Source organism: Ostrea edulis, chromosome 8 (genome assembly GCF_947568905.1).
Source record: "Ostrea edulis chromosome 8, xbOstEdul1.1, whole genome shotgun sequence".
NCBI classification, from domain to species: domain Eukaryota; kingdom Metazoa; phylum Mollusca; class Bivalvia; order Ostreida; family Ostreidae; genus Ostrea; species Ostrea edulis.
In genome coordinates this window covers 5,396,672-5,424,020 of record NC_079171.1, presented here as the reverse complement: position 1 = coordinate 5,424,020, position 27,349 = coordinate 5,396,672, and the positions used below count along the sequence as shown (strand labels likewise).

The following is a 27,349-nucleotide window of genomic DNA, read 5'->3' as shown; positions in this document are numbered from 1 at the left end:
TGTGATAAAGACCGGGTGTTTAGAGTTACTCTCTGTTACATTACTACAAATCTAAGTAAGTACTCAGTAATATTGTAAGACTGAATTCTAAATTATGTTTATCTATAATATACGCATTAAACATTGTACACATATTGATAGAGACAAGTAACACAGTATATCGATAGAAAACTAGTAATACAATGAAATTAGTTCACAGAATATTGTATATAGATATATAACAAATAACACAGTCAAATTAGTTCACAAAAAATGTATATAGATATATAACAAATAACACAGTCAAATTAGACAATTAGAAAATTGTATAGAGATAGATAACTAGTAGCACAGTCAAATTAGTCTACAAAAGATTCTATATAGATAACCAGTAACACAGCCAAATTAGTCCACACAAGATTGTATATAGATATATAATTAGTAACACAGTCAAATTAGTCCACAAAAGACTGAATATAGATAACTAGTAAAACAGTCAAAGTAGTCCACAACATATTGTATAGAGATAGATAAGTAGTAACGTTGTCAAATTAGTCCATAAAAAATTGTATATAGATAACTAGTAACACAGTCAAATTAGTCCACAAAAGATTGTATAGAGATAGATAACTAGTAGCACAGTCAAATTAGTCTACATAGATTGTATATCGATAGATAACTAGTAGCACAGTTAAATTAGTCCACATAGATTGTATAGAGATTAATAACTAATAACACAGTCAAATTAGTGCACAAAAGATTGTACATAGATAAATAACTAGTAACACAGTCAAATAAGTAAGTAATGTACTAAAATTAATATTGCACCACTAAATATACTAATACATATATTGCAAGATATAATTAAAAAACAGCAGTGATAGACCAATGTTCAATCAGTTAAACTCAGAATCATAAGTGCATGTTAAGTACACATCACAGACACGTATATGTAATGTACACAGGTATGTGATTAACAAGCAGTTCTAACCAAAACACTGGTGTAAATAACACTGTTTTTAGATAGGTAATTAACACTGTAGAGATGTATATTTAACACTGTGCTGATAAATATAGGATTTTCCTCACTTTAGCAGTGTCACACTCAGCCACAAAAAGGCTGTCTCTGATGTCCACACATAAACCGAATGGACGGCGTAAATCACAGTGAATGTAACGGAGGAACTGTCCGTCCTGATCTAGGATGTGGATACGCTGATTTTCACTGTCTGCTGTCAGGATGTGACTCTGGCTGTCTGTAGTTATGCCGACTGGAGTAAATGATTGCTCGGTATTAGAAGGATGACCAGTGTATCTAAATCGGAGTTTCCCTGACTGATTGACCACCACTACTGTTCTAGCTGACCAGTCAGCCACACATATATCCAGGTTCCTGTTCTCACTGATGAATTTATAGCTATAGCCAGATGAATAGAGAGGACGACCCTGATCATCAAACTGAATGTTTTGTTTCTCTTTGGAGCCGGAGTAACGCACGACTTTGGATTGTTTGAGATAAACACTGACCATGGTAACTAGGATATCATCGGAGGCGGAACTGCAGACATAGTGGGGTACCCAGTCCTGTAGTGTGATGACAGTCCGTATCTTTTTATTCTTTACTAGTCTAACCGAATCATAGTCAGTATAAACAAGATCTCCGTCCCGTGTCACTGCTATGTCCCGCGGTGTGTCCCCTGACTTGGTTTGTATTGATGTCAGTAGTTTACTCTGGAGGTTGAGCAGCTTCATGGTGTTGTTATTCCCGCATGTCCAGACTTGATCTTCACTCAGACAGCTAACACTGTATAGTCCGCTATACCCAGTGTCTATGATGGCGGCGAGGCGCGGTTCATCAAGCAGTGGTTTAACTAGAGGAGACGATACAGCTTCTGCTAACTTCACTGTGCCTCCATATTCTGTGTTAATGGATAATGGCGACAGACAACCAAACATTTCCCGGAGTTGGTCTGTGTTTATTTTCTGAGGAGTAGAACTCGGTAATGTAACTCGGATTTCAGGCGGTAATGTTCTAAATTCGGAATTCCTGGATTTGTAATTAGAGATTAAGGAGACGTCATTTGATTTTAGTATTGATTTCAAGTCGGAAATGATCTGTCTGAGTTCAGTAATTATCTGTGTTATTTCATCTGCATTTTTATACAGGGTGAATAGGTGCTTGTTTTTCATCTCCTGAATTTCAGATTTCCGCTGTTTGACAATGGCGTTGATCTCCCGCTCTAAGAGTTCACCTTCCTCTTCCGCAGCTGTTTTTAATTTCCCGTAATATGTTTCTATGTCGGCTCTTTCGGTTTGGACATCGTACGTCATTTCTTCATATCGGGGATAAATTCTGGTTTCGAGTTCCTCTAAATCTTTTTGTAAACTTTGTGTTTTAACGCTCAATTTTTCCGGAAATTCTGATAACTTGTGACCTTCGTGTTTACCTGAGGAGACGCATTTAATACAGACATGAATGTCACAATTCTCGCAGTGAAGTTCGCAGGGTTTTTCGGCGTGTTCGGGACATTTGGGGTAGTTTGGAGTAGACTTTCTTTGTAAATAGGGCATGACATTGTGCCTTTCAAACGAACCAGAGAGGTGCTCCCCAACACAGGCCTTACATAGATTTATATTACAAACTTCACAATGACTCTGTAAGGGGACAGTCTCACAGAGGTCACACAGTAGGACTTGCTGAATACTGCGCCGGGGATGCATTTCTTACACCGGGATCACACGAGTAGTTTACTGTCAATAAAAAGGGGGATCTTAATAAAATATTTTAACAGATCAAAATAATTAATCAGGTATAATTACAGTATGTTATAATACACTGCGGTCATTAATTTCATATTTCAAGTAAAATTGTAAGTATAAGGCATCGATATACCCCTCCGAATTCTTTGAAATCTTTTATCTAAGTGATCTGATATATCTTATTGATCACAGAAATATCTATATTATCGACACTACAATGGCAGAATGCGTATATATAATTTTGTCTAACCTGAAAATCCAACATGGCCTCTCTCCTCGTTCGACCTGCCGTCTAGTCCCGTGATTAAATACCTGCGTGGCGTTTCGGCCTGCATACACTAGTATGTGTTATCACCTGTTTGAATGGTTTAAAGTTTATTTGATCTAATTAATGTTGGGTATCTGTGTCAACATTTAAGTCAGAAGAGATAATTTGCTCTCATCCAAAATACTTGATGAAAGATGAAGATAACGAACAGTGATCAATCTCAAAACTCCTACAAGCAATACAAAATAGATAGTTGGGCAAAGACGGACCCCGGACATACCAGAGGTGGGATCAAGTGCTTAGGAGGAGTAAGTACCCCCTGTCGACCGGTTACACCCACCGTGAACCCTATATCCTGATCAGGTAAACCATCAGAAAATATGATTAAATAAGATATTCATAGGATGAGTAATGTTTATGACATTCTCCGTTTATAGTGAAAGTTAACCCTGTAGGTCACGAATAATCTTGCATTCCTGGTACAAAAACGCAGAACGAAAGGGAGAACGGAACGGAACGGAATGTGAGTTTTAGAATGATTAATGTACTTTCGACAACCTTAGAATCGGATAAATACGCTTTACTTTCAATAACATCGAATTTCAGGAATTTGTTTACAAGTGGTAAAACCGTTTTTTCTAAATATCTGCAACGTAGATTGATTAAGCTCAGACAAGTGTTTGTTTACGTTTACAGCGCGGTCCATAGTCGTGTAATTTCGGCATTTACATGTGTTAGCGAGTAACGACACCAGGTGGCTGATTTATAGGGCAGGGGGTCCGGTACCTCCTCGTTTTAGAGCAACGATTTACAAAATAATGTAAATAAAACTCGAGATTTGGCATCCAAAATGGCTGAGTATTTTAGCTAATACTTGACTTTCTAATGTGCTTACCGCCGCGGTAGTTTTAAGTTTAGATCGTTATGAGGAGTTATGAGTTTGATCACTGTTCGTTATCTTCACCTTTCATCGTTCGCCCCGCATGCGAAAGGCCAGGGTTCGAATCCAAACTGTGACAGATCTAAGTCGCTAAGACAGGTAGACATTTCCATCGCCAAACATTCGGTTTCAGGTGTGAATGGTACGAGTCCTCGGCCATGACCTTAAAATTGGATGGCCCGTGTCACAGAATGTGTGGCACGCTGAAGAACACTTAATGTTCAATGACCGTAAGTGCCGAGCAAAAGCCTGAATTTGAAGCCCTTCAACGGTCTTGGTGATGTCTCAATGGGTGAAAAATTCAGATGTTAAACAAAATACAATCAATCAAATGTGACATCCCTTTCGGAAATTCTAGGTCCGCCATTGACGCCTATGGGTAGAGGCAAGGTTTATATGTCCCAGCCCTCTCGGAGGAAGTCGTCACGTGTAGAATTATATCTACACATAATACAGCGTGTGTTTGTACGTACAACAGCGAGAATGGTATGTATATATTCACACATAATATATTGTATGTACTTCCAACAGGAGAATGGTATGTATAAAACAACAATTGAAGATTTTATGAAGTCAGCATGTTTTAACATCTTGGGTTTGATTTATTACTTAGAAAACCTAACAGAGACTGTGACTACAGCATGATATAAAACACTGCGGTCATTGTTTTTAATATTTCAAATGAAATGATAAGTAGAAGGCATTAATATATTATTTGTTCTCCTTATCTCATTATCTAAGTGATCAGAGAGATATCATTAATCGCAGAAATATCGATGCTATTGACACCACAATATCAGAATGCGTAGGTATAATTTTGTCTAACCCTCTGTTCTTTCGACCTCCCGTCTCGTGATTAAATATATGTGTGAGGTGTCAGCCTGTATACACTATCTATTCGTTATCGTCTGTTAAAGTACTTCATGTTCGGTCGCTAGGTCAACATTTACATCAGAAGACAGAAATCGATCACATCAAAAAGACTTAACAAAATCATATCTAATATCTGTATGTTAGTATAATGGTTTTGTGTCAGATATTCTCCGTTTATATTGAAGTTCAATCCTGTGGGTCACGAATAATCTTGCATGTACAAAAAAAACTACAATACTGGCAATACCTTTTTTTTTTGCTATAGGGGTATTCAATTGGACGTCATTTAAGCTTAAAAAACCACAACACATTTATGGGATCTCTATTTATATATTGGTTTGGTTTTTCAAATAAAATATGCACCTTTACAGCGACCGGGTGAGGGTTCCTTATCAGAAAATAAACTATACACAGATACAACGACCGAGTGAGGGTTCTTTATCAGAAAAAAAAACTATGCACAGATAGAACGATCACGCGAGGGTTCTTTATCGTGTCAATGTCTACCACGACACCAGACCTCCGTTTTCAAGGTCATATCTGAGAGACCGGTGACTTTCATTCCTATTGCAGGGCGCTTGGTGAAGGATTTAAATACCTATGTAAGGATTATTGTTTTATTTATAGACGTAAATGATATCAACTTTTTACAGGTATAATTTACTTAAAAACATTAAAAGTGAAACATTCATATACATGTAAACATTTAGTGGGTAAATCAAAGTTTGGACTGTTCCGTATTATAATATCAAATTTAGCAAGCATGTAGAACCCCATCCACATCCCAACCCTGACAGCTTCTTATAGTAATATTAAAGTTGTTAGGCATGTAACCTGCACCGTTTTGACAATGAACACTATCATTAATATCTCTTGCTTAAGATATGTAGAGTTCCCCCACTTCCCCTACTATCATTTGATAGTATATCATGTAGATTCAGTACTTAAAGTTTATGTAATGAAGCATGAGCACTGCCCTCCCAGACCTCCACTATATTGCATGACTCCCATATTTTTCAGAGCATGTTATGTATTATTTTAGTGTATTTAAGAAGATAGTATTCGAAACTGATTTTCCAGGTGTCTGACACTACATTGATGGTTAGGTTATTTTAGTTCAAGTATTCCCCCACCCCACCCCCACCCGCACACACAAACATAATTAGTTTAGAGGTTGGAACAATTTAGATATAAGAATTTTAGACAAGTCGTTTTCCAACATCTCCGGTTCCCCATTTTGAAAAAAAAAGAATACTACGTGTCTGTTGAATGGTATTCGAAGTTGTTTGCCTTTAAGCGCAATGAATTAAACCCCACATATTTGTATCAGGTCTTGTATCGCTTGTAAGGTTGGTTGACTGTACATATATATTGTTTAATGTCCCTCTCGAGAATCTTTTACTTATATGTATCTTGCCACACCTGCTGTGACACGGAACCTCGGTTTTTGCGGTCTCATCCGAAGGCCAGCCCCATTCAGTTACCTTTTAGGACAAACAAGGGGTATTGAAGACCTATTCTAACCTGGTTGTAAATGTTATAGTTCTAGAGGGTAATGGTTTTGTTTTGGGATTTGAAAGACTTCTTTAAAGGACACATGTCATGTTTTCAAAGTATACAAATAGTTTGTTTGCCGACATATTACGATAATAAACCACAATACAGACTTAAATCTAAGCCCTAATTTCAGAAAGTTTAGTTAATTAGTTGGGCAGTCACGTGGTACAGTGACATCACATGCACACTTCTTCAATCAACTGATTGTGAAAGTAGTGTGATATATTATTGTTCTGGGTATAGTCAGTTTTTAAATCGAGGTAAGCTACTGACAAACAAAATGATGGTACAGGGATTTCAACAGTCTCGATTGAAGTCAGCATTTCGCAAATTCCATGGCTGTTATAACGATTTAGTTTGCCAATACAACATATCATTGGGTCAAATGCTGTCTTACGTGTTTCATACCGATGGTTAGGCCGTTCTTGGCACACTGATTTGACTGCGGATAACTCCGTTTACCTGATCAGGATATGGGGCTCATGGCGCGTGTGACCGGTCAACAGGGGATGCTTACTCCTCCTAGGCACCTGATCCCACCTCTGGTGTGTCCAGGTGTCCGTGTTTGCCCAACTATCTATTTTGTATTGCTTGTAGGAGTTATGAGATTGATCACTGTTCGTTATCTTCACTTTTCATTATACAGAACTCAGCTTTTAAGGGCCTATTTTGTTCAATGTCGACAACATCTAAACCAATGTTGAAAAACAAATTCCAAGTTTTATGTTTTCGCCACCAGTGTATACAAATAGCGATGTAATTACCTAAATATAGCGAGGAAAGCGATTATGAAATCGACAATATTGCGACTAAATAATATTTATATGGGTCGTTGTCTACACACTATTTGGTAATGTTATTCCTTTATACATCTGTAATTGATATTTTGTTTTCTAAAATAAACAGTGGAAACATTATCTATTTTTTTGGATGTAGTCAAATTATGATATGTTACATTGTTGACAAATTCAATTCACTTCAATTCATTTTCGCTAAAACCATTTTAAACGGTACATGAGGTACACTAAATATAATACACACGAGAACAATCGTCAGAAGTTTATATAGGGTATATGGAACAATACAACTTTCTTAGATACCAAAGAGGAACATAATATACAATGCATGTATAAATAAACATAATGGTAATATGTTTAAGAGGTAACAGAAGAACAATTACGAAGAACAACAGGCAATCTAAAAAATATGAGAAATAAAAACACAGATATTTCTTAATATTTCCATATCTTGAGTTGACAAAAAATTAGACGACTTCAGAACATTTGGTCTTTCATAACAAAAAATGATCTATGTATTTTTCCTTAATTGTGAAAAAGTTGGACACTGTAAAATAAAATGGAATTCATCTCCTATTTCTCCTTTATTACAAAATGTACATAGTCTCTCATTCTGAGGAATACCATGCAATTTTCCTCTGTCTATGGGTAAACGGTGATTTGAAGTGCGACATTTCATAAATAATTTTCTTCATTTTACAGGCATAGTAAGTACATATTTCTCCAAACCAAAACAATGTTTGAAAAGTGTATGGACTACTAGGCCTAGCTACTGTCACGGGTGCATTTTGGAAAGAAAGAAAAAAACAGGCACACAAATCAATAAAAATAATCAAATTTAAAGTCGAAATCGCAATATTTTAATTAAATAAAGCATTATGATTATTATTATTGAATTGTGATATGCACGTCATTAGGAAGTGGAAGACAGCGTACATTGACACAATCAAGATGTTACATGTACGAATCCAATGAGGAAGAATTTTATATTTCAATTTAAAGTTGGGAAATACAATATTCTATTATTTATAATTAAAGGTTAAATTAGTTTGAATCTTTAACATTTTTGTAAATCTACCGATTGGTAGAAACTGGAAGCACAAGTTATGTTGTTACAAGGTGAAGGTCAGTTGATCCCAGTGTGTATTGAATTTGAAGACTAAAACATAATTTATATGCTTAAACAGCTTTGATATATCCACTTTCTCGCAATTTATCTGGGTCTTTGTCTGAGCAGTGTTTGAAAGGTGACTGGGTGTTTTTTTAAAGGCAAAGTTCTTGCGCCAAGAAAAAAAAATATCTACGTATTTTTTCTTGTACCTTACTTCGAAAAATAGAAAAGTATTCTGTCTAAATCCTTTCTACCAACAACTAGAACACCCTTATATGACACTAAACACCTGAATACAATGTTATGCCAAAAGCCGTTAACATGATAACTGTTTTTATCGATTAAATATAATCTGTTTATGATATGGCTAATAGGTGTTTTCAAACCGTAAGGCGCATATGACGTCACACATAATGGTGCATAGAATATCGAAGTAAATATGGACATCGCAAGATTTTAATTTCATCGCTTTCAAACTCGAAAACTACGCAAAATATTTCATTAAAACACATTTAAAGTAGTTTTAGGCATGAACAGAATAAATTTTGATGAAAAAATGAAAAATAGAAACTTTCTCTGTGGCCTTTAAGTAGAAACGGATGTACAAAAATGCGAATATAACGAACAGTGATCGATCTCATAACTCCTTTAAGCAATACAACATATATAGTTAGGCAAACACAGATCCCTCTACACACCAGGGATGGGATCGGGTGCCTAGGAGGAGTAAGCACCCCCTGTCGACAGGTCACGCCGCCGTGAGCTCCATATCCTGATCTGGTAAACGGAGTTATCCGTAGTTAAAATCAGTGTGCCAAGAACGGCCTAACAATCGGTATGAAACAAGCCAGACAGCATTTAACCTAATGATAGGTTGTATTGACGAACTAGATCGTTATAACGACCATAGAATTTGCGAAATGCTGACTTAAATTGAGACTGTTGAAACACCTGAACCATCAACTTGTTTGTTAGTAGCTTGCCTATGGTGAATTTCACAACCCCAGAATTTTGAATCTAGGATGGGTCCGTCAAATTGACTACTGTTAACTAAGTACATATATCATTTAAATCTTTTCATCAATGTATATACACTTTTGAGAGCATTTGAGTGTTAAGAACACATCTTGTTTTATACTGCTTTCATGCACCCCTAGGGTCTTAGGGGTGGGGCAAAAACTATCCAAAATTGACCAATTTTCAAAATCCTCTTCTCAAGAACCGCACATGTGTCATATTCCATTATTATCTGAATGTCTACGATGAACAAAAGTGATTTTGGTAGATCTGGTTCCTTCTCTTTTAAAATACACCGGCGAAAATATTTTTTTTAAATCTCCACGCGGGAAATCTTAGCTGTTATGTTCTGATGGCATTGTATCAATTTAATACGATAATAAAACAATGAGATTTGATGTTACAACACATCGACTAAAATGTTTTCATTCTATGCGTTATCAGTGCGTCCAAAGTTACATTTACATCAAATATCCCCTGCTATCTTTAAAGGCGACATTCTCAGAGGAGATAATCATTCGTTGACATTTCAAGTTTGGTACCTTGTGTTATAATTGGTATACAGAGGTCATAACTTATTCATAGAGACACGTACACTTATAATTATGTTGAACTTTATTCATACGTATCAAACTTCCCATATTTTGTTTTGTGGTCCATGTACAGATGGTTGTAGAAAATAACACATACAAGTATAAGATGTTATATACTGTAATGGCAAAGAATATGAAATATTGGATATACCCGTAACCGTATATATTGTGCCTGATACCAAGAACAATTAAACATTTTGATTTTCATGATTTAAACAATCATATTTGAACTATTATGTAATGAAATATAGGGCGAATTTATTGACCAAAACATAGTTTTATGTTATCAAGAAGAACAACTCCTTACATGTTCATTTCATACCATATACAAGAGTTGTCTGTCCTTAGGAAGCAGAAGAAACTTGCTGTGAAAACGGAAATGGCTGCTGAATGTGAAGGAAAGCTTATTTTGGGATATTTGCAGGTACTTAGCAGAAATGACTGTCAGGTACAGTACTATTACGTACTGTTGAATTATCTGGTTATTTATTTAGAGTTCCATATAAGAAATATTAGGCCTAGTTTTACATTCAGTTTCGCGAGTTTCGTGATCACCGCGATCTTTTAAAATTATTTTGATATATATCCTTCTATGATATGTAATTCATCAAATCATAATGTCCGCATCCTCATCACAGATATTATGTACATATCCCCTTCTAGAATGAAATCATTTTATACAAAACCAATACTTTATCCTAAGTATGTTATTTCGCCCACCGATTACTCTTATAAGTCGTTCTGAATAGTCAGTTTCTACCTTCTATAAGCTTTTGAGATGATCACTTGTGAGATAAATGATATATATGTAAAGGTGCGCAACAAATCATATAATCAAACAGGGGACTACCTGTTTCGAGACTGATTCACAGGGTATATACCAACTTTACCGAAGGAATTTCTGCAAATATCTCGTCAGACTAATGTAGTTATACCTATGTCTTTCTTCTGAATCCAATGTCAACCATTTTATTTGTCATATTCTGCTAGAATTACTACACATACAGTATTTAAATTTTTGATGTAAGTTTGAAATAGATATTAGAGATGTGTGATGTTCGTACCTAGTTGTTTTTTATCCCCCTTCAGCATTCCAAGGATTTTTTTCTGTATGGTGCGCGAGCACCTATATGTCGCATTTCACCATAGCAAATTTGTCATCAATACGAGCTTGTTTTTCATGTTATCGGTAAATGTATCTTCTACACCTGCTGGACTTTAACTGACCCCAGCCCTAAACCTATCGGGTGAATGTCTGGTTTCAACCTATGGTTCTCCTATGACATTTAATTTTGTTTTGAAATTCTCCATAATTGTTTCGTCTCTCTGACATGTAGTGATGAGTGTTGGTGTTTTTCTAGGCGTCCTTACTGGTAGAAGAAATCTGCCACTTGACCAGCATCACTGTCCAGGTCAGCGGTCACCTCCTTACCTCTAGGCCACTCTCACAGGGGGGTTCTGACTCCTACCTAGGTAAACTCGTTTCCCTATGATGTGGTGCATTTGAAGGTTTGTCTCTCAGACCCCAGGACTACAGAAATGGTGGACATTACCCTTACCTAGTAAGTGACCAGATTTTAAGCACATTTCATTCTTTGTCGCCATTGTAATTATTTCACTCATTGAGGTGATATTTTTATCACATGAGTACATAGTTTATGTTGCTGAGTGCAAGAACGTCTCACCCACCCCCACTCCCAGACCCCCAGCTCCAAGTAGAGAGGGTTATTATAAATGTTATCAGTCACCCACTCGCGATTACAGGGATTATTGTGTGTGTCATCACTCACCCACCTACGAGTACAGGGGGTTATTGTAGTATCGCAAAGCCACTCACCCACCTTTGAGTATAGTGGGTTTTTGTAGTGTCATCACTCACCAATCCCCGAGCACATGGCACTAGTGTAGGCGACATTCCTTGTAAACAAGGATTACTTGTGGGTACAAATTTCTCCTGAGGGTCTTGACGTCCACCGCCTAGCAACATCTGTGACTTGATCATTTCAGCCTCATTCACTTTCTCAATTTTGGCGATAACTTATCACTTGAATTTTTAGGGACTTGGTTGAAAGAGGAGTTGTTAGTGGGCAGACTATTTTTTCTCGTCACATCTATACCTGCTGGTGGAGGCTGAATACTTCAATAAACATTACTGTGGTCTTCCTGAGATGTATCAATCAGTGGAAGTTCTCATTTCCTCTAAGAAGAGTCGGTGAAGTATTCATTTTTCTCGTAATAAGTTCAGGTGGAAGAGAGCATGAAGGCAGATATTATAGTTACCTCCCTTAGACTATATTACATGTATAACACAGTACTTACTAATGATGTGATTTCAGATACTGCTGTTTGAATACTTTCAATCTGGTCATTAATCAAAGGCATTAGCTATAGCTGCATGTAGTACCCCAGTTTACATATAATTATCTGCATAGAACTACACATTTAATAGTAAATTTCATATATCTGATTCTCTAAGAATGTATTTTCATGTCACCTTTGTATTCGGGTAACCTATTGGTATTGTTCTGCATCCGTCGTTGTGCATTTTCCCTCAACAGTTGAAAACTTTTATACGCCCCTCTTTAAATGTTGCGTATTATAGACAGCAACGTCTGTGCTTTTGTTCGTCCATTAGGGCTTTCCGGTTTCTATTTTCATGTTTCTATCAAGAATCAAACTGAAAGTTATTGAGTAGTTTCATTATTTGTCACTCTTGATCATGTTTCAGTTTTGATTGATGTCAGCTTTCAAATGAGAATTGTCTTTTTATATAGTCTTATACCCTGTCAAAGACGGGGCGTATTATGGTATGGGTGATGTATGTTTGTCTGTTTGTCCAGACCTCGGCAGGATACAAACCGAACCGTAAGATCCAGAATATTACAACTTGGTACAGTTGATTACCATGATGATGGAGAGGTGTATATTGTTTTCCAAGGTCAAGGTCGTAGTATCAGTTAAGATAACTTTGTACTGGTAGGCAGAATACAGTCTGAACTATTAGGGCTAGGACTGTCAAACTCGGGCCAATTGGAGGATGTGTTTTGTTCTTGAGGGTCAAAGTTTAAGGTCATTGTATCACTTAGTAAGAAAACCTTGCAGACAGGATACAGACCGAATTGTTGGAGCTAGGATTGTCAAACTTGGTACACATACACCTTCTGCCAAGTAAAGGATGCCTAGTAACGGGGTCCAGACCAAGCCGTTGGGACTAGGACCATCACATTGTTAGAAAACCTTGTTTGAGAAAATACAGATTGTGTAACTTAGTTATTTTGCGGAAATGTTACAGAGAGAGTACATTATTTTTTTCTTTTTACAATGCAAAGAAAGTATGTCAAAGCCTTATGATTGCTGACACTACTTGAAGCCAAGTTGTACAAATCATGGCGTAAGAAAACATCCTATAGTGGCCTTTCATAGCCGTATTATATTGCTGTATCGGTTAGTGTTTTCTGCCTTTGGTGGTACTCTTGTATGGGTTTTGAAGATGTACATGTAGCAAAGATTTTGATTTCCTTATATGTTTTTAAAGAAAACTACAGGTTGTTGAACTTGTCAGTTTTGAGGACGTATCACCATGAGTACGTGGTGTGTCTGTGTGACTCCAGTCACTGTTTACAACCTCAGACCTTTACAGGCCACTGGAAGATTTAGATCAAGGGTTTTAATTCTTTAACGTTGTTTTATATTTTTATTTGGTGTTTACAAAATTACAAGTTCTTGAACGTACAAGTAGACAGATTTAGGGTGAAACATTGAATAACATCTTCTTTAATGCACCACACTTGTAAATTTCATAATTTTGGGACAGGGACATTTACAGACGACTAAAAGTTTTAGATCAAGGGTTTTAATTCTTCAACGTTTTTTTTCTTCTTTGGTGTACTGTTTGTAAAATTACAAGTTCTTGATCTTACATGTCGACAGATTTTAGTGTCTTAGTGTGTGAAACATTGAATAACATATTCTTTAATGCTGGTGATGGATAACACACATGTGAATTTCATGAATCTGGGGTAGTGACTTGGTTATCAGAGTGGGACCTACTGTACATGATCTTTGCTATTTATTGTCTTCAGCATTTGAAATTATCCTCACTAGTATACACACTACTGATCCATTCAAACTTCAGGAAAAAAAAAACAAGATATATTTTAAAATTGTAATTTCGCTACCCTAGGTTGTGCATCTAAGCGGGGATCAGTAAGGGACGGGCTGTAGGGCAGAGCTAATATAGGAACAATTGTTGTAGATTTCTTACCCTTAGTTAACTATCAGGCCTGTGACTCATGTGCTGATTTGCTTGCTAAAATTTTATTTAAAACTTGCTTCGGATTTCAACAAAATTTTACTTCCCTGTCTGATTTCTGGTCATTCTAGCACTCATTACAACTTTTTGGTTTTACAGCTTACTGGGCCTCAAAAGACGGTGAGACAATGACTATAGGAGCATTTCATGTCTCTTAACAGTAGAAGTGGCTAGGTTACCTTCCCATCCGATCTATTTTTAGGGATGGTGTTTTGTAATGAGCTGGTAAAATGTCTCTCTTTTAGCTCGCCTAGTTTATAAGTATTGACTATCCCTTGCCTGCTGTCTGTCTGTCTGTCCGTCTGTAAACTTTACATATTTCCAGCATTTTTAGTAATACTTAGTGCAATTTCAACAAACTCAGTACAGAACATCATTGGATAAAAGCATTCAAAATTGATCAAATCCAGGGTTCCACCCCCAGGGGTAGGATGGGGTAACAACAAGGGATCAATGTTTTATAAGCTGGAACGTATACATAGAAATAATCGTTAAACTTCTCTCTTGAACTATCTAAGGACGGGCTTTTATATTTTGTATGTGCATTTTTATAGAAAGATCTTTTTGTGATGCAATGGTCTGTGATCTTATGACCTTGAACTGAATGTTTGACCTACTTTAAATAAAAAGCTGACGTATTTATTGTGTCCTTATTTACTTAAGGTAGAGCTTTCGTCACCTGAGCCAAAGGCTTTTCTAATCAGAACTCCCCATAGTCTGTCGTTGTCTACGTTGTAAACTGTTCACATTTTCGACTTCTTCTTCAGAACCATTGGACCAATTTCAATCAAATTTGGTACACATAATTCGAGGATAAAGGGGATTCCAGTTTGTTCAAATGAAGAGTCATGCCACCTTCAAAGGCGAGATAATCAAAGAAATGTAAATCTGGGGTGGGTTATTTGAAGCCTTCCTACCAAGAACCACTGGACCAGGATAGCTGAAATTTACACAAAATCTTCCTTACGTAGTGCAGATTCAATATTGCTCAAATATTGGCCTCAAGAGGTAGGGTGGGGTCACAATAGGGGGTCAAAGTTTTAGGCGTGAAAACACAGGGAAACTCTGTAAACATTTTATCAAGCTAGAAAAGTCAGAATTTAAATGGTAGCTTCCTGACATAGTGAATATTCAAGTTTGTGCAAATGGTCTATGGAGGTAGGGTTGGACCACAATCAGGGATAAAAGATTTACATGTGCGTACATAGAGAAAATCTTTGGAATTATTATTGTAAAGAACCACTAGGCCAGACGAGTTGACATTTACATGAAAGCTTCGTAACATAGTGCAAATTTAAGTTTGTTCAAACCATGGTCCTCGAGGGTAGGGTGGGGCCTCAATATGGGATCTAAGTTTTACATGTAAGTACGAGTATATAGGAAAATTCTTCTTAAATCAGACCAGAAGATAATAGATGTACATAATAGCTTGCTGACATAGTGCAGATTCAAGTTTGCTCAAACCATTGTCCCTAGGGGTATTGTGGGACCTTTATAAGGAATCAAAGTTTTACATGCAAAATATAGAGGGAAACTCTTTGAATATGGGCACAGGTGAGCAATGTGGCTCATGAAAACACAAAACAACATGCAATAAGATACGAGTGTATACATATATCCATTTGTTGAACAAAACTACCTCCTGTGTAATGTACACCAGGTGCCAATAAACAAAACATGATTATCAAGAATTGATATCTCTAGTGTAATATTTCTGTTCAGATATTTTTTCTTGTGTGATTCAATCTTTTGAAAGTTAAATGTTGTGAACACCAATTTAAAGCTCTGCTTGCACTTCAATTATTCAAATGAGAACAAAAACAATCATCAGACACGCAGCAACAATGAATCTACCCCCTCTTATCATTATATGCAAATTGGATATTTTTTACGTCCAGAGATATAGCTGTATATAGGCTGGTTACCCCCCATTCCTCTTTTCATACGCCCGTCTTTAGACGGGACGTATTATAGTACAGCGATGTCTGTACGTCCATCCGTCCGTCCGTTCGGGGTTTTCTCTTTATAATTCCATTTCCCTTTCACATATCATGTTGAAACTTGCTGTGTAGCTTCTTTGTGGGTCACTCTAGATCATACTGCAATTTTGATCCATTTCGACCCTTTTCCCAGGAGCTTTGCCCCTTTATTTGGAAACAATTATTATATGTAGGGTACATAGTATTTCCGTCCTACTCCTCCCACAGTTTCAAGTGAGAGCCTTCTTATTTTGTGGAGTGTTGGTATGGGTATTGAAGATGTGCATGTGGGATGGATTTTGATTTTCTACAATTGTTGAGAAAATTACAGGTTGTTGAACTTGGTTCATTTTGAGGAAATCTCGATTTTTAAGCTAAGACCCTTTGTTCATATGAAAGTTTGTCACAGCCTCACGATGGCTGATACTACCTGAAGCAAAGTTATACAAATTATAGCGCAAGAAAAACACCCTATGTAAGCATTTCACGGGCGTATCATGTACCGTTTGCGGTACTCTTGTTTAAAAACACAACAACATTGTGGTGAATGGTACTGTAATGGAAATGTAAAATTTAACGGATGCATGGAACTGAAACATCAACCCTTGCGGCCTTCCTTTTTGAGCTTTGGATGTTTTTTTTAATTTAGTTTTTTGAGAATTTTCAGGCAATATTATGAAGTCAACATCTCACACACACACACTTTATAAACGATGCTATGTACCTGATTATATCATGTATCACATACTTTCATTGTGCTTTTGATTCTAGGAGTCTGGCGCTGGTTTTTTTTCGCTCACTTGAACTGAAAACTCCAGTGAGCTTTTCTAATCGTATGCACGTTGTCCTTCGCCTGTCCATCCATCTGGTCACCTGTCCGTCTGTCTCTAAACTTTTTACATTTTCGACTTCTTCTCCAGAAGCACTGGACCAGTTTAAACAACACTTTGCAAAAAGCATCCTCTGGTGAAGGACTTTCAAGTTTATTCTGACAAAGGGACATGCTCTCTTCAAACAGGAGATAATCACAAAAGCAGGGTGTGTCGTTTAAAAATCTTCTTCTCAAGAACCACTGGGTCAGAAAAGCTTAGATTTACGTGATAGTTTCTTGACATAGTGCAGATGAGTTTGTTAAAATCATATACCCTGGGGTAGGATGGGACCACAATAGGGGATCGAATTTTTACATGCAAATGTATAGGAAAGATCTTTAAAGATTTTCTCCTCAAGAACCTCTGGGCCAGGAAAGTAGAAATTTACCTAAAAGCTTGCTCATATTGTGTGGAGGTAGGATGGGGCCATAATAGGGGATCAAAATTTTACATACTAATATATAGACAAAATCTTTAAAATATTTCTTCTCAAGAACCATTGGGTCAAAAAAGTTTACATTTACATGAAAGCTTCCTGAGATAGTGCATTTTAAATTTGTAAAACTCGTGGCTCCTGGGGTTAGGTTGGGGCCACAATAGGGATCAAAGTTTTACATGTGAATATATATGGAAAGATTTAAGTATGGGCCTAGAAGACTAAGGTGAGTGATGTGACCCATGGGCCTCTTGTTAAAACATGTCACCACTGAAATCTTTAGTATTAGTTGCATAATTTGGACAGAGATAAACGTCAAATACGTCTATAACACCCTCTCTCCCATCCCCCACTCTACAATTTGACGAAGTGCATATCTTAAAAAGTTTTCACCATAAAATTGAAGTATTTAAACCTTGTTTCTGTCGTAGAAATATTACAACCTGTTAAAACTTAGCATAATAAAGAATTTGATAACGTAAGCTTTACTATACACTATTTGTTAATACTATATATGTGAAGCTTCGGGGCGCAATCTTAAACGTGCCCCCAACTTCCGGTGTAAGGAGCGTAACTGCAAACATGTAGACCAGTTTTCCCTTTGAGTTTCAGACTTCAAACTTTGACCAAAATTAAATAAACTAGTTTGTCAACGTAACTCCGCTGAAACTGCTGAACAGAATTTCATACAGTGAGTAAATGTGCATATCTACAGGAAACTCTGGTTTTAGTTCACTGTGGGGGTGTAGGGTATATGAGCTGGATATTCTGATTTAGATTTATTGTTGGGGTGTAGGGTATATGAGCTGGAAATTCTGCTTTAGATTTATTGTGGAGGCGTGTGGTATGTGAGCAGGAAATTCTTGTTTTTATTCATTGTGGGGATTATGAGGTTTCTCATTTTTTCTCATTGATTACACATTTATTCAGTTAAACAAAATGGTTTAAACATGATAATGAGTATTGAACTTTACGTTGTGGGGTGAGGGGGTGGAGATCTATTTCTATAGATAAGGTGTACAACTAAAACTATACAAATCAAGTGAGAAATGTTATGAAAGGCAAAGATAACAGTGATCAATTTTATAGCTCTTACAAGAAAGGTGAAGATAACGAACAGTGATCAATTTTATAACTCTTACAAGAAAGGCGAAGATAACAAACAGTGATCAATTTTATAACTCTTACAAGAAAGGTGAAGATAACGAACAGTGATCAATTTTATAACTCTTACAAGAAAGGCGAAGATAACAAACAGTGATCAATTTTATAACTCTTACAAGAAAGGTGAAGATAACGAACAGTGATCAATTTTATAACTCTTACAAGAAAGGCGAAGATAACGAACAGTGATCAATCTCATAAATCTTACAAGAAAGACGAAGATAACGAACAGTGATCAATTTCATAACTCCTACAAGAAAGGTGAAGATAACGAACAGTGATTAATCTCATAACTCCTACAAGCAATACAAAATAGAAAGTTGAGCAAACACGGAGCTCTGGATATACTGGAGGTGAGATCAGGTGTCTATGAATGTTTTTAAATTGAGGGTCAGTCTTATTTTGATACATTCAGTATCACTGTGTAGCAATTTCTAGTATTTTCCTTAGCTGAGGATCGAACCTGTGACCTCTGGCTCGGCAGTCTAGTGGTCTACCAATCAAGCGAAAGGGTTAACCCACCAACCAGCACCCTACCAATCAACCTAAAGGGTTAACCCACTAACCATCACATTACCAATCAAACTAAAGAGTTAACCCACTAACCATCACTCTACCAATCAACCTAAAGGTTTAACCCACTAACCAGCACTCTGCGAATCAAACTAAAGGGTTACCAACTAACCATCACATTACCAATCAAACTAAAGAGTTAACCCACTAACCATCACTCTACCAATCAACCTAAAGGGTTAACCCAACTAACCAGCACTCTGCTAATCAAACTAAACGGTTACCAACTAAACATCACATTACCAATCAAACTAAAGAGTTAACCCACTAACCATCACTCTACCAATCAACCTAAAGGGTTAACCCACTAACCAGCACTCTGCGAATCAAACTAAAGGGTTACCAACTAACCATCACATTACCAATCAAACTAAAGAGTTAACCCACTAACCATCACTCTACCAATTAACCTAAAGGGCTAACCCACTAACCAGCACTCTGTGAATCAAACTAAAGGGTTACCAACTAACCATCACTCTACCAATCAAAGTAAAGGGTTACCCACTAACCATCACTCTACCAATCAAGCTAAAGGGTTAACTAGAGCTAGTCGGAAGGCCAAGTATCTAACACTACCACGACTCTATGAAGTTTTTTATTTATATTTCTTCTAGATGCACAATCTAATGGTTTGAAGAGGTTATTTTTGGTTGCCAAATCCTAAATGTGAGAACAAATTTTACAAGGTAGCAGTTACAAGATATGTCCTGCTGAATCATGAGGATGATTTTCCAAAGAGTCTGACATAATTCAAGATATGGAAACCTCTACTGCTATAGAAAATGTCAGGTTTGTTAATGAAATTGTGTAAATATTCATTTTTCTCTACCATGAAGTGACTGGCGCATAGTGTCAGCCCTTGTCATCGATCGGTACTTCCATCGGTCCATCATAATTCAGTGTACGTTCAGCATCTGTACTAATGATGTGCTTTTTCAACTGAAATTTGTGATATAAATACATCAACAGAGCATCCCAATCAAGTTTTTCATTGTTATGTTTAAATTATTTTTGACAGAGTTGTGTCCCTTAGACTTAGACGGTTTTAAATAAGTATTGGTCTCTACTTATTATACATCCAGCAAACGAAGTTTGTCCAGAGTATTTGATTGATATTTTTTAACATTCAAGGAAGTTGTGAATTACTCCTTTTTTATGGATGGGGGTTTACATGTATCATATCATTTACCAGAGTATATCTTAAATCTTAACAGCCACTTATCAGAGTATTTGATTGAGAGATTCTTAACATTCAAGGAAGTTATGGATTTTTGTTAAGGGATGGGGGGGGGTTTACATGCTTTATATCATTATCCAGAGAATATCTTAACAACCAGTATCCTCATTTAAACACAAATTCACTGTTTCCCATCATACAGTGTGGTCTAGGGGTATATAATTTCTCCTCTAAGAACATTCCATGTTATCTCAGTCATTTTGAAGAGAAATTTGGAATACAGATATATCATAAGATGAAGAGAAAGTTGGAATACATATATATCATAAGAAGATGAAGGTCAAGGTTCCTTATCAGGGTTTCGATAAAATGATTTTTGGACAGAGTTATGCCCCTTGGACTTACATGTAGACAACTTTATACAATTTTCAGTCCCCATCATTATCTTAGTCCTTCAGGAACATTTTGAATTGAAGTTGTGGATATACATGTAGTTACGTTAAAAAAAATAATGTCTCCGTCTATCATCTCCATCATACACAGACATTTCGATTTGAAGTTTGGGGTATATACTTTTGGGTATATACGTGATATGGGTGTGGTCAGAAAACATTTGACAGAGTTATGACTGTTGATTGGGGCCATTGTATCACTACACTACGACACATCTAGTTCCTTTTCAACAGCAGTTTAATATCAGAGTTAAAAGTTGAAGAACCGCCGCTGTGGCCTAGATGTTAGAGAGTTCACCCCACAAGTGGAAGGCTGTAGTTCGAAATCCGGCCGCGACAGACCTAAGTCGTTGAAACAAGTAATGACAGTTCCATCGCCAGATGCTTGGTATCAGGTGTGAATACCACGGGTCCTTGGAGATGACCTTATAAACAGATGTCCCTTGTCACATTAGGCGTGGCAGGCTAAAGAACTCTTACTGCTCAATGACCATAAGCACCGAGTAAAGGCCTAAATTTTAAGCCCTTCACCGGTCTTGGTGACGTCTTCATATATGTGAACAATTCTTGAGAGAGACGTTTTAAGGATGCAATCAATCAACATCAGTATATGGTCGGAAATAAAAGTTGAAGAACTGTGAAAAGCAGAATCTTAAGATATTCAAGAAACTGAAATCACGAATAACAGAGAATGTTCTGATATGCAAGGTCCTATCGTCAGGAATTTAGGTACAAAATATGAAAACCAAACTTTACATAGTAAAGAGCTATTAGCTGGGTTGGATATTCTTAAAAACAGGTCAAACTCCAATATCACAATGTTGAACACTCAGATACCGAACGAGAGGCCTTATCGCATAGAATGCTCACATGCAAAATATGAGAGTCCTATCACTCATCATTCAAGTTTTGAGCAAGGTTCAAGTTTCAGACAGCGATCTGAAGGTAGGAAAAGACAATAGGTCCCCTAACAAAACTATAGTTTTAGGGGCATGAAATAACAAGAGACCAACAGGCCTTGCCAGTCACCTGAACATTTTTAATGTATCAATCACTATCCCAAAGGACTGTCTACAAATTTAGAAAATAAAATCCTATTTTAATTTTTTGGCACTTTTGCCTTGCCTCTAAGGCCCCTTGAATGTAGGAGTCCAGAAATCATCTTTGTCCAAAAGATTCTTCATATAGAATTTTGAAAGAACTGGAAGGGTATTTATCATGAAGTTAAAAACAATGTTCTATTGTTAGCGCACAACAGGCAATGGGGGCTGACCAATTACATCTGAGTAAACTTGTATATTCTCTCTTGTATGTTAATATGACTAATCATGGCACAGCTGTTATTAAGAAGATTTTTTTCTCTATAATTCCCACATGAAACTTCATCTCCTATTGTGGGCTCCACCTTCCCCTGTGGACAACAATGCCAACAAACTTGAATATCCATCTCCTAAGGATGCTTGCTTATTAATATAATTAATCATTGACCACTGGCAAATACCGATTAGAATACTTCACTTGAGCCTTTGTCACAGGTGAGTTAATAACAATGTTCTTACTATAAATATAGCTACAGCATATCAGTACAGAATTACTAGTGAATGTTGTAGCAGTGGTTTGGCTATATATACTGTGACTATCGACCTGGATAGCTTAATGTTTATAGAGCACCTGGCTATATGTACTGTGACTATCAGCCTGGATAGTTCAATGGTTAGAGCACCCAGCTATATGTACTGTGACTATCAGCCTGGATAGTTCAATGGTTAGAACACCCGGCTATATGTACTGCGACTATCAGCCTGGGTAGTTCAATGGTTAGAACACCTGACTAGTAATACAGGGATCTTAGGTTCAATTCACGGTCCGGACAAACCATGGACATTGGTCTGAATAGCTCAGTGGTTAGATCACCTGACTATTAGATAAGTAATACACAGGTCTCGGGTTCGATTCCCGGTTAAAACAAACCATATGTATTGGTCTGAATACCGCAGTGGTTAGAACACCTGACTACAAATGCAGGGGTGTCAGGTTTGATTCCTGGTTGAGCTATGCATTTTTTCCCTTCCCTTTACATTTAAACTCCGTTTACCTGATCGGGAAAAAGGGCTCACGGTGGTTGTGACCGGTCGACAGGGGATGCTTACTCCTCCTAGGCACCTGGTCCCACCTCTGGTATGTACAGAGGTCCGTGTTTGCCCAAATATCTATTTTGTATTGCTGATAGGAGTTATGAGATTGATCACTGTTCGCTATCTTCACATTTCATTTGCATCCTGGCCTGGATATTTAAAACCTTTACTGCACTCATACTCAATCTCAGCCATATTTGTTTTGAGTACAACTCTGAGCAAGCTCCCAGCATACTCGAAAAATCTTGAGTCTGTACTCCATTTGAGTGTGAGAATGGTTTTATAAATGTTTTAAAACCTTCACTTTCGAATACGAGTACGATTTAGAGCACAGAGTTTGAGTATGAAAACGTGCTCAAAAAGTTGTAACCCCCAGGCCCGGTCTAGTCAAATCATGGATATTGGTCTGAATAGCTCAAATTAGGAGACTCAGGTTTGATTCCCGCTTGAGCAATATTTTCGCCTTTCCATTACCTTGCATATTTATACCACAGACAATTCTTGATAATTCAGTTTAACATGATAACACTTTATCTGTGTTTGTTTTGTAGGACGGTGGCTATTTGGTTACTTGCTGTGATGTTATTGATTGTAAACAGAAGACTGTGACCTTGGATCTGAAGATATGTGATAAAGACCGGACGTTTGTGGTCACTCTCTGTTACAGTACCACAAATCTAAGTAAGTACTCAGTAATAAAGTAAGACTGAACTCTAAATCATGTTTATCTATAATATACACATTAAAAATTATACACATATTGAAAGATACTAGTAACACAGTCAAATTAGTCCACAAAACATTATATATAGATAACTAGTAACACCGTCAAATAAGTCACAAAATATTGTATATAGACAACTAGTAACACAGTCAAAATAGTCCACAAAAGATTGTATACAGATAATTAGTAACACAGCCAAATTAGTCCACAAAAGATTGTATAGTGATAGATAATTAGTAACACAGTCAAATTAGTCCACAAAATATTGTATATAGATAGCTAGTAACAGTCAAATTAGTCCACCAAAAATTGTATAGTGATAGATAATTAGTAACACAGTCAAATTAGTCCACAAAAGATTGTATATAGATAGCTAGTAACAAAGTCAAATTAGTCCACAAAAGATTGTATATAGATAACTAGTAACATAGTCAAATTAGTCCACAAAAGATTGTATAAAGATAGATAACTAGTAACACAGTCAAATTAGTCCACAAAAGAGTGTTTATAGATAATAAGTAACAAAGTCAAACTAGTTAGTCATGTACTAATATTAATACTGTTCCACTAAACATAATGATACAGATAAAATATAATTAGTAAACAGCAGTGAGAGACTAATGTTCTATCAGTTAAACTCACAAACACAAGCACATGTTAATTACACATCACAGACACAGGGCTGTAATTAACACGGGGCTGTAATTAACACAGGGCTGTAATTAACACAGGGCTGTAATTAACACAGGACCGTAATTAACAAGCAGATGTAATCAACACACTGATGTAAATAGCACTGTAGAGCTGTGGTGCAATTAACACTGTGTTTATAGATATTGGATTTTCTTCACTTTAGCAGTGTGATACTCAGCCACAAAGAGGTTGTCTCTGATGTCCACACATAAACCTGATGGACGATCTAAATCACAGTGAATGTAACGGAGGAACTGTCCGTCCTGATCTAGGATGTGGATACGGTTATTGTAATGGTCTGCTGTCAGGATGTGACTCTGGCTGTCTGTAGTGATGCCGTATGGATCAAATGATTGCTCGGTATTAGAGGGATGACCAGTGTATCTAAATCGGAGTTTTCCTGACTGATTGACCACCACTACTGCACTAGCTGACCAGTCAGCCACACAGATATCGAGGTTCATATTCTCACTGAGGTATTTATAGTTATTGATAAAAACATTATATGAGTAGAGAGGACGACCCTGATCATCAAACTGAATGCTTTGTTTCTCTGTGGAGCCGGAGTAACGCACGACTTTGGATTGTTTTCCATCATCACTGACCATGGTAACCAGGAGGTCGTTAGCCGCGGTACAGCAGACATAGCGAGGTCTCCACCCCTGTAGTGTGATCACGGTCCGTATCTTTTTATTCTTAATTAAGTTCACGGTGTTATTACTAGTGTCAGTATAAACAAGATCTCCGTCCCGTGTCACTGCTATGTCCTGTGGCGGCTTCCCTGACTTGGTTTGTATTGATGTCAGTAGTTTACTCTGGAGGTTGAGGAGCTTCATGGTTTCGTTATCCCCGGATGTCCAGACTTGATCTTCACTCAGACAGCTAACACTGTATAGTTCTCTATACCCAGTGTCTATGGTGGCGGTGAGGCGCGGCTCATCAAGCAGTGGTTTGACTGGACGAGACGATACAGCTTCTGCTGACTTCATTGTGTCGCCATGTTCTGTGTTAATGGATAATGGCGACAGAGAACCAAACATTTCATTGAGCTGATCTTTGTTTATTTTCTGAGGAGTAAAACTCGGAAATGTAACTCGGACTTTAGACGGTAATGTTCTAAATTCGGAATTCCTAGATTTGTAAGTAGAGGTTAAGGAGACGTCATTTGATTTTAGGATTGATTTCAAGTCGGAAATGATCTGTTTGAGTTCCGCCATTTTCTGTGTGATTTCTTTTGTATTTTTGTTCAGGGTAGATAGGTGTTTGTTTTTCATCTTCTGAATGACAGATTTCCGCTGATTGACAATGGCGGTGATCTCCCGGTGTAAAATTTCACCTTCTTGTTCGGCAGCTGTGGTCAATTTCCCGTAGTTTGTTTCTATGTCGGCTTTTTCGGTTTGGATATTGGACGCCATTTCTTCATATCGCGGGTAAATTCTGGTCTCGAGTTCCTCCAAATCTTTTGGTAAATTTTTTGTTTTAGCGCTGAGTTTTTCCAGAAATTCTGATAACTTGTGACCTTCGTGTTTACCGGAGGAGACGCATTTAATACAAACAGGAATATCACAATTCTCACAGTGAAGTTCGCAGTGTTTTTCGACGTGTTTCGGACATCTCGGGTAGTTGGGAGTAGACTTTCTTTGTAAATAGGGCATGACATGGTGTTGTTTAGAGGAGTCCGAGAGGTGTTTTCCTACACAGTTAACACAGAGATTTATATTACAAACTTCACAACGACTCTGTAGGGGGACAGTCTCACAGAGGTCACACAATAGGACTTCCTGAGCACTGCGCCAGGGATGCATTTCTGACGCCGGGATCACGAGTAGTTTACTGTCAATAAAAAAGGGGGATCTTAATAAAATATTTTAAAAGGTCAAAACAATTGACAAGAAACAATTACACTTTGATATAATACAATAATTTTAATATTTCAAATGATATGATAAGTAAAAGGCATCGATATACCCCCCCCCCTCCCCGAATTATATGAAATCATTATCTAGGTGATCAGATATATCTCACTGATCACAGAAATATCGATATTATTGACACTACAATGTCAGAATGCGTTGATATAATTTTGTCTAACCTGAAAATCCAACATGGCCTCCCTGTTCTTTCGACCTTCCGTCTAGTCCCGTGATTAAATACCTGTGCGGCGCGTCGGCCTGTATACGCTAGTGATGTGTTATCGCCTGTTCAAATAGTTTAAAGTTTGCTTTGACCTAGTTCATGTTGGGTAGCTATGCCAACATTTACGTCAGAGGACAGAATTTGCTCTCAAAAAACCCCACAATCAATGTATATACAATGAATATTTGTTATTATCAATATGTTGATGGTGTTACCGTTTGAGCGAGCGCAGCTTCATGTATGTACATATTTTGTAATGTTCATGCTTTGATCAGGTTCAATTTAAACAATATCTATTTGCCAAATACTCATGACATGAATTTTCTCTCAGGGTTTTATATTAAAAATCATTAAAACGTGTGTACCGCGAAGAGGAATGTATACATGAATGTGATTGAAATATTTAAATGGACTGATTCACGATTTTCCCCCAAATTTTATTTTTCACTTTAAATGGGTAGCAATGCCAACATTTACGTCAGAAGACAGAATTTGCTGTCATCAAAAATGCAATCAAATATTAATGTCATTCTCCGTTTGTATTGAAATTCGACCCTGTGGGTCACGAATAATCTCGCATTCTAGGTACATAGAAACGGATGTTGCTAAAACGCGGAACAGAACGGAATTGAAGAATTAGAATGATTAATATAGCTTAGAAAACACTTAGAATCGGACAAATACGACTTATTTACATTAAAATCAGATTTCGGGAATTTGTTTACAAGTGGCACAACAATTTTATCTTAAAACATTGCACCATAAATTGATTAAGCTCAGATAAGTATGTGTATAAGTTTA

The 27,349-nt window shown here is 37.0% G+C and overlaps 2 protein-coding genes and 1 long non-coding RNA gene across 4 annotated transcripts; 1 reads left to right on the top strand and 2 right to left on the bottom strand.

Moving 5' to 3' along the window:
• LOC130049848 (uncharacterized) lies at positions 1-3,056 on the bottom strand. The gene is made up of 2 exons (XM_056148026.1): positions 2,990-3,056; positions 1-2,730 (listed from the first exon to the last, which is right to left on the bottom strand). The coding sequence occupies exon 2, from the start codon at positions 2,698-2,700 to the stop codon at positions 1,033-1,035; it is 1,668 nt and encodes a 555-aa protein (XP_056004001.1). The 5' UTR covers positions 2,701-2,730; positions 2,990-3,056; the 3' UTR covers positions 1-1,032.
• A 1,281-nt stretch (positions 3,057-4,337) lies between these two features.
• LOC130049847 (uncharacterized) lies at positions 4,338-12,102 on the top strand. 2 transcript variants are annotated; one of them, XR_008798187.1, is made up of 4 exons: positions 4,338-4,433; positions 10,244-10,319; positions 11,257-11,457; positions 11,953-12,102. It is a non-coding gene; the product is annotated as an uncharacterized LOC130049847 (long non-coding RNA). The 2 variants fall into 2 exon arrangements; XR_008798186.1 differs by having other exon boundaries at positions 10,244-10,343.
• An 11,605-nt stretch (positions 12,103-23,707) lies between these two features.
• Positions 23,708-26,614, bottom strand: LOC130049846 (E3 ubiquitin-protein ligase TRIM36-like). Its single transcript, XM_056148024.1, has 2 exons — positions 26,505-26,614; positions 23,708-26,245 (listed from the first exon to the last, which is right to left on the bottom strand). The coding sequence occupies exon 2, from the start codon at positions 26,215-26,217 to the stop codon at positions 24,547-24,549; it is 1,671 nt and encodes a 556-aa protein (XP_056003999.1). The 5' UTR covers positions 26,218-26,245; positions 26,505-26,614; the 3' UTR covers positions 23,708-24,546.
• Positions 26,615-27,349: the final 735 nt, after the last annotated feature.

Excerpts from the sequence above, each read along its gene's own strand:
- LOC130049846 (XM_056148024.1), bottom strand. The coding sequence starts at position 26,217 with ATGCATCCCTGGCGCAGTGCTCAGGAAGTCCTATTGTGTGACCTCTGT.
- LOC130049848 (XM_056148026.1), bottom strand. The coding sequence starts at position 2,700 with ATGCATCCCCGGCGCAGTATTCAGCAAGTCCTACTGTGTGACCTCTGT.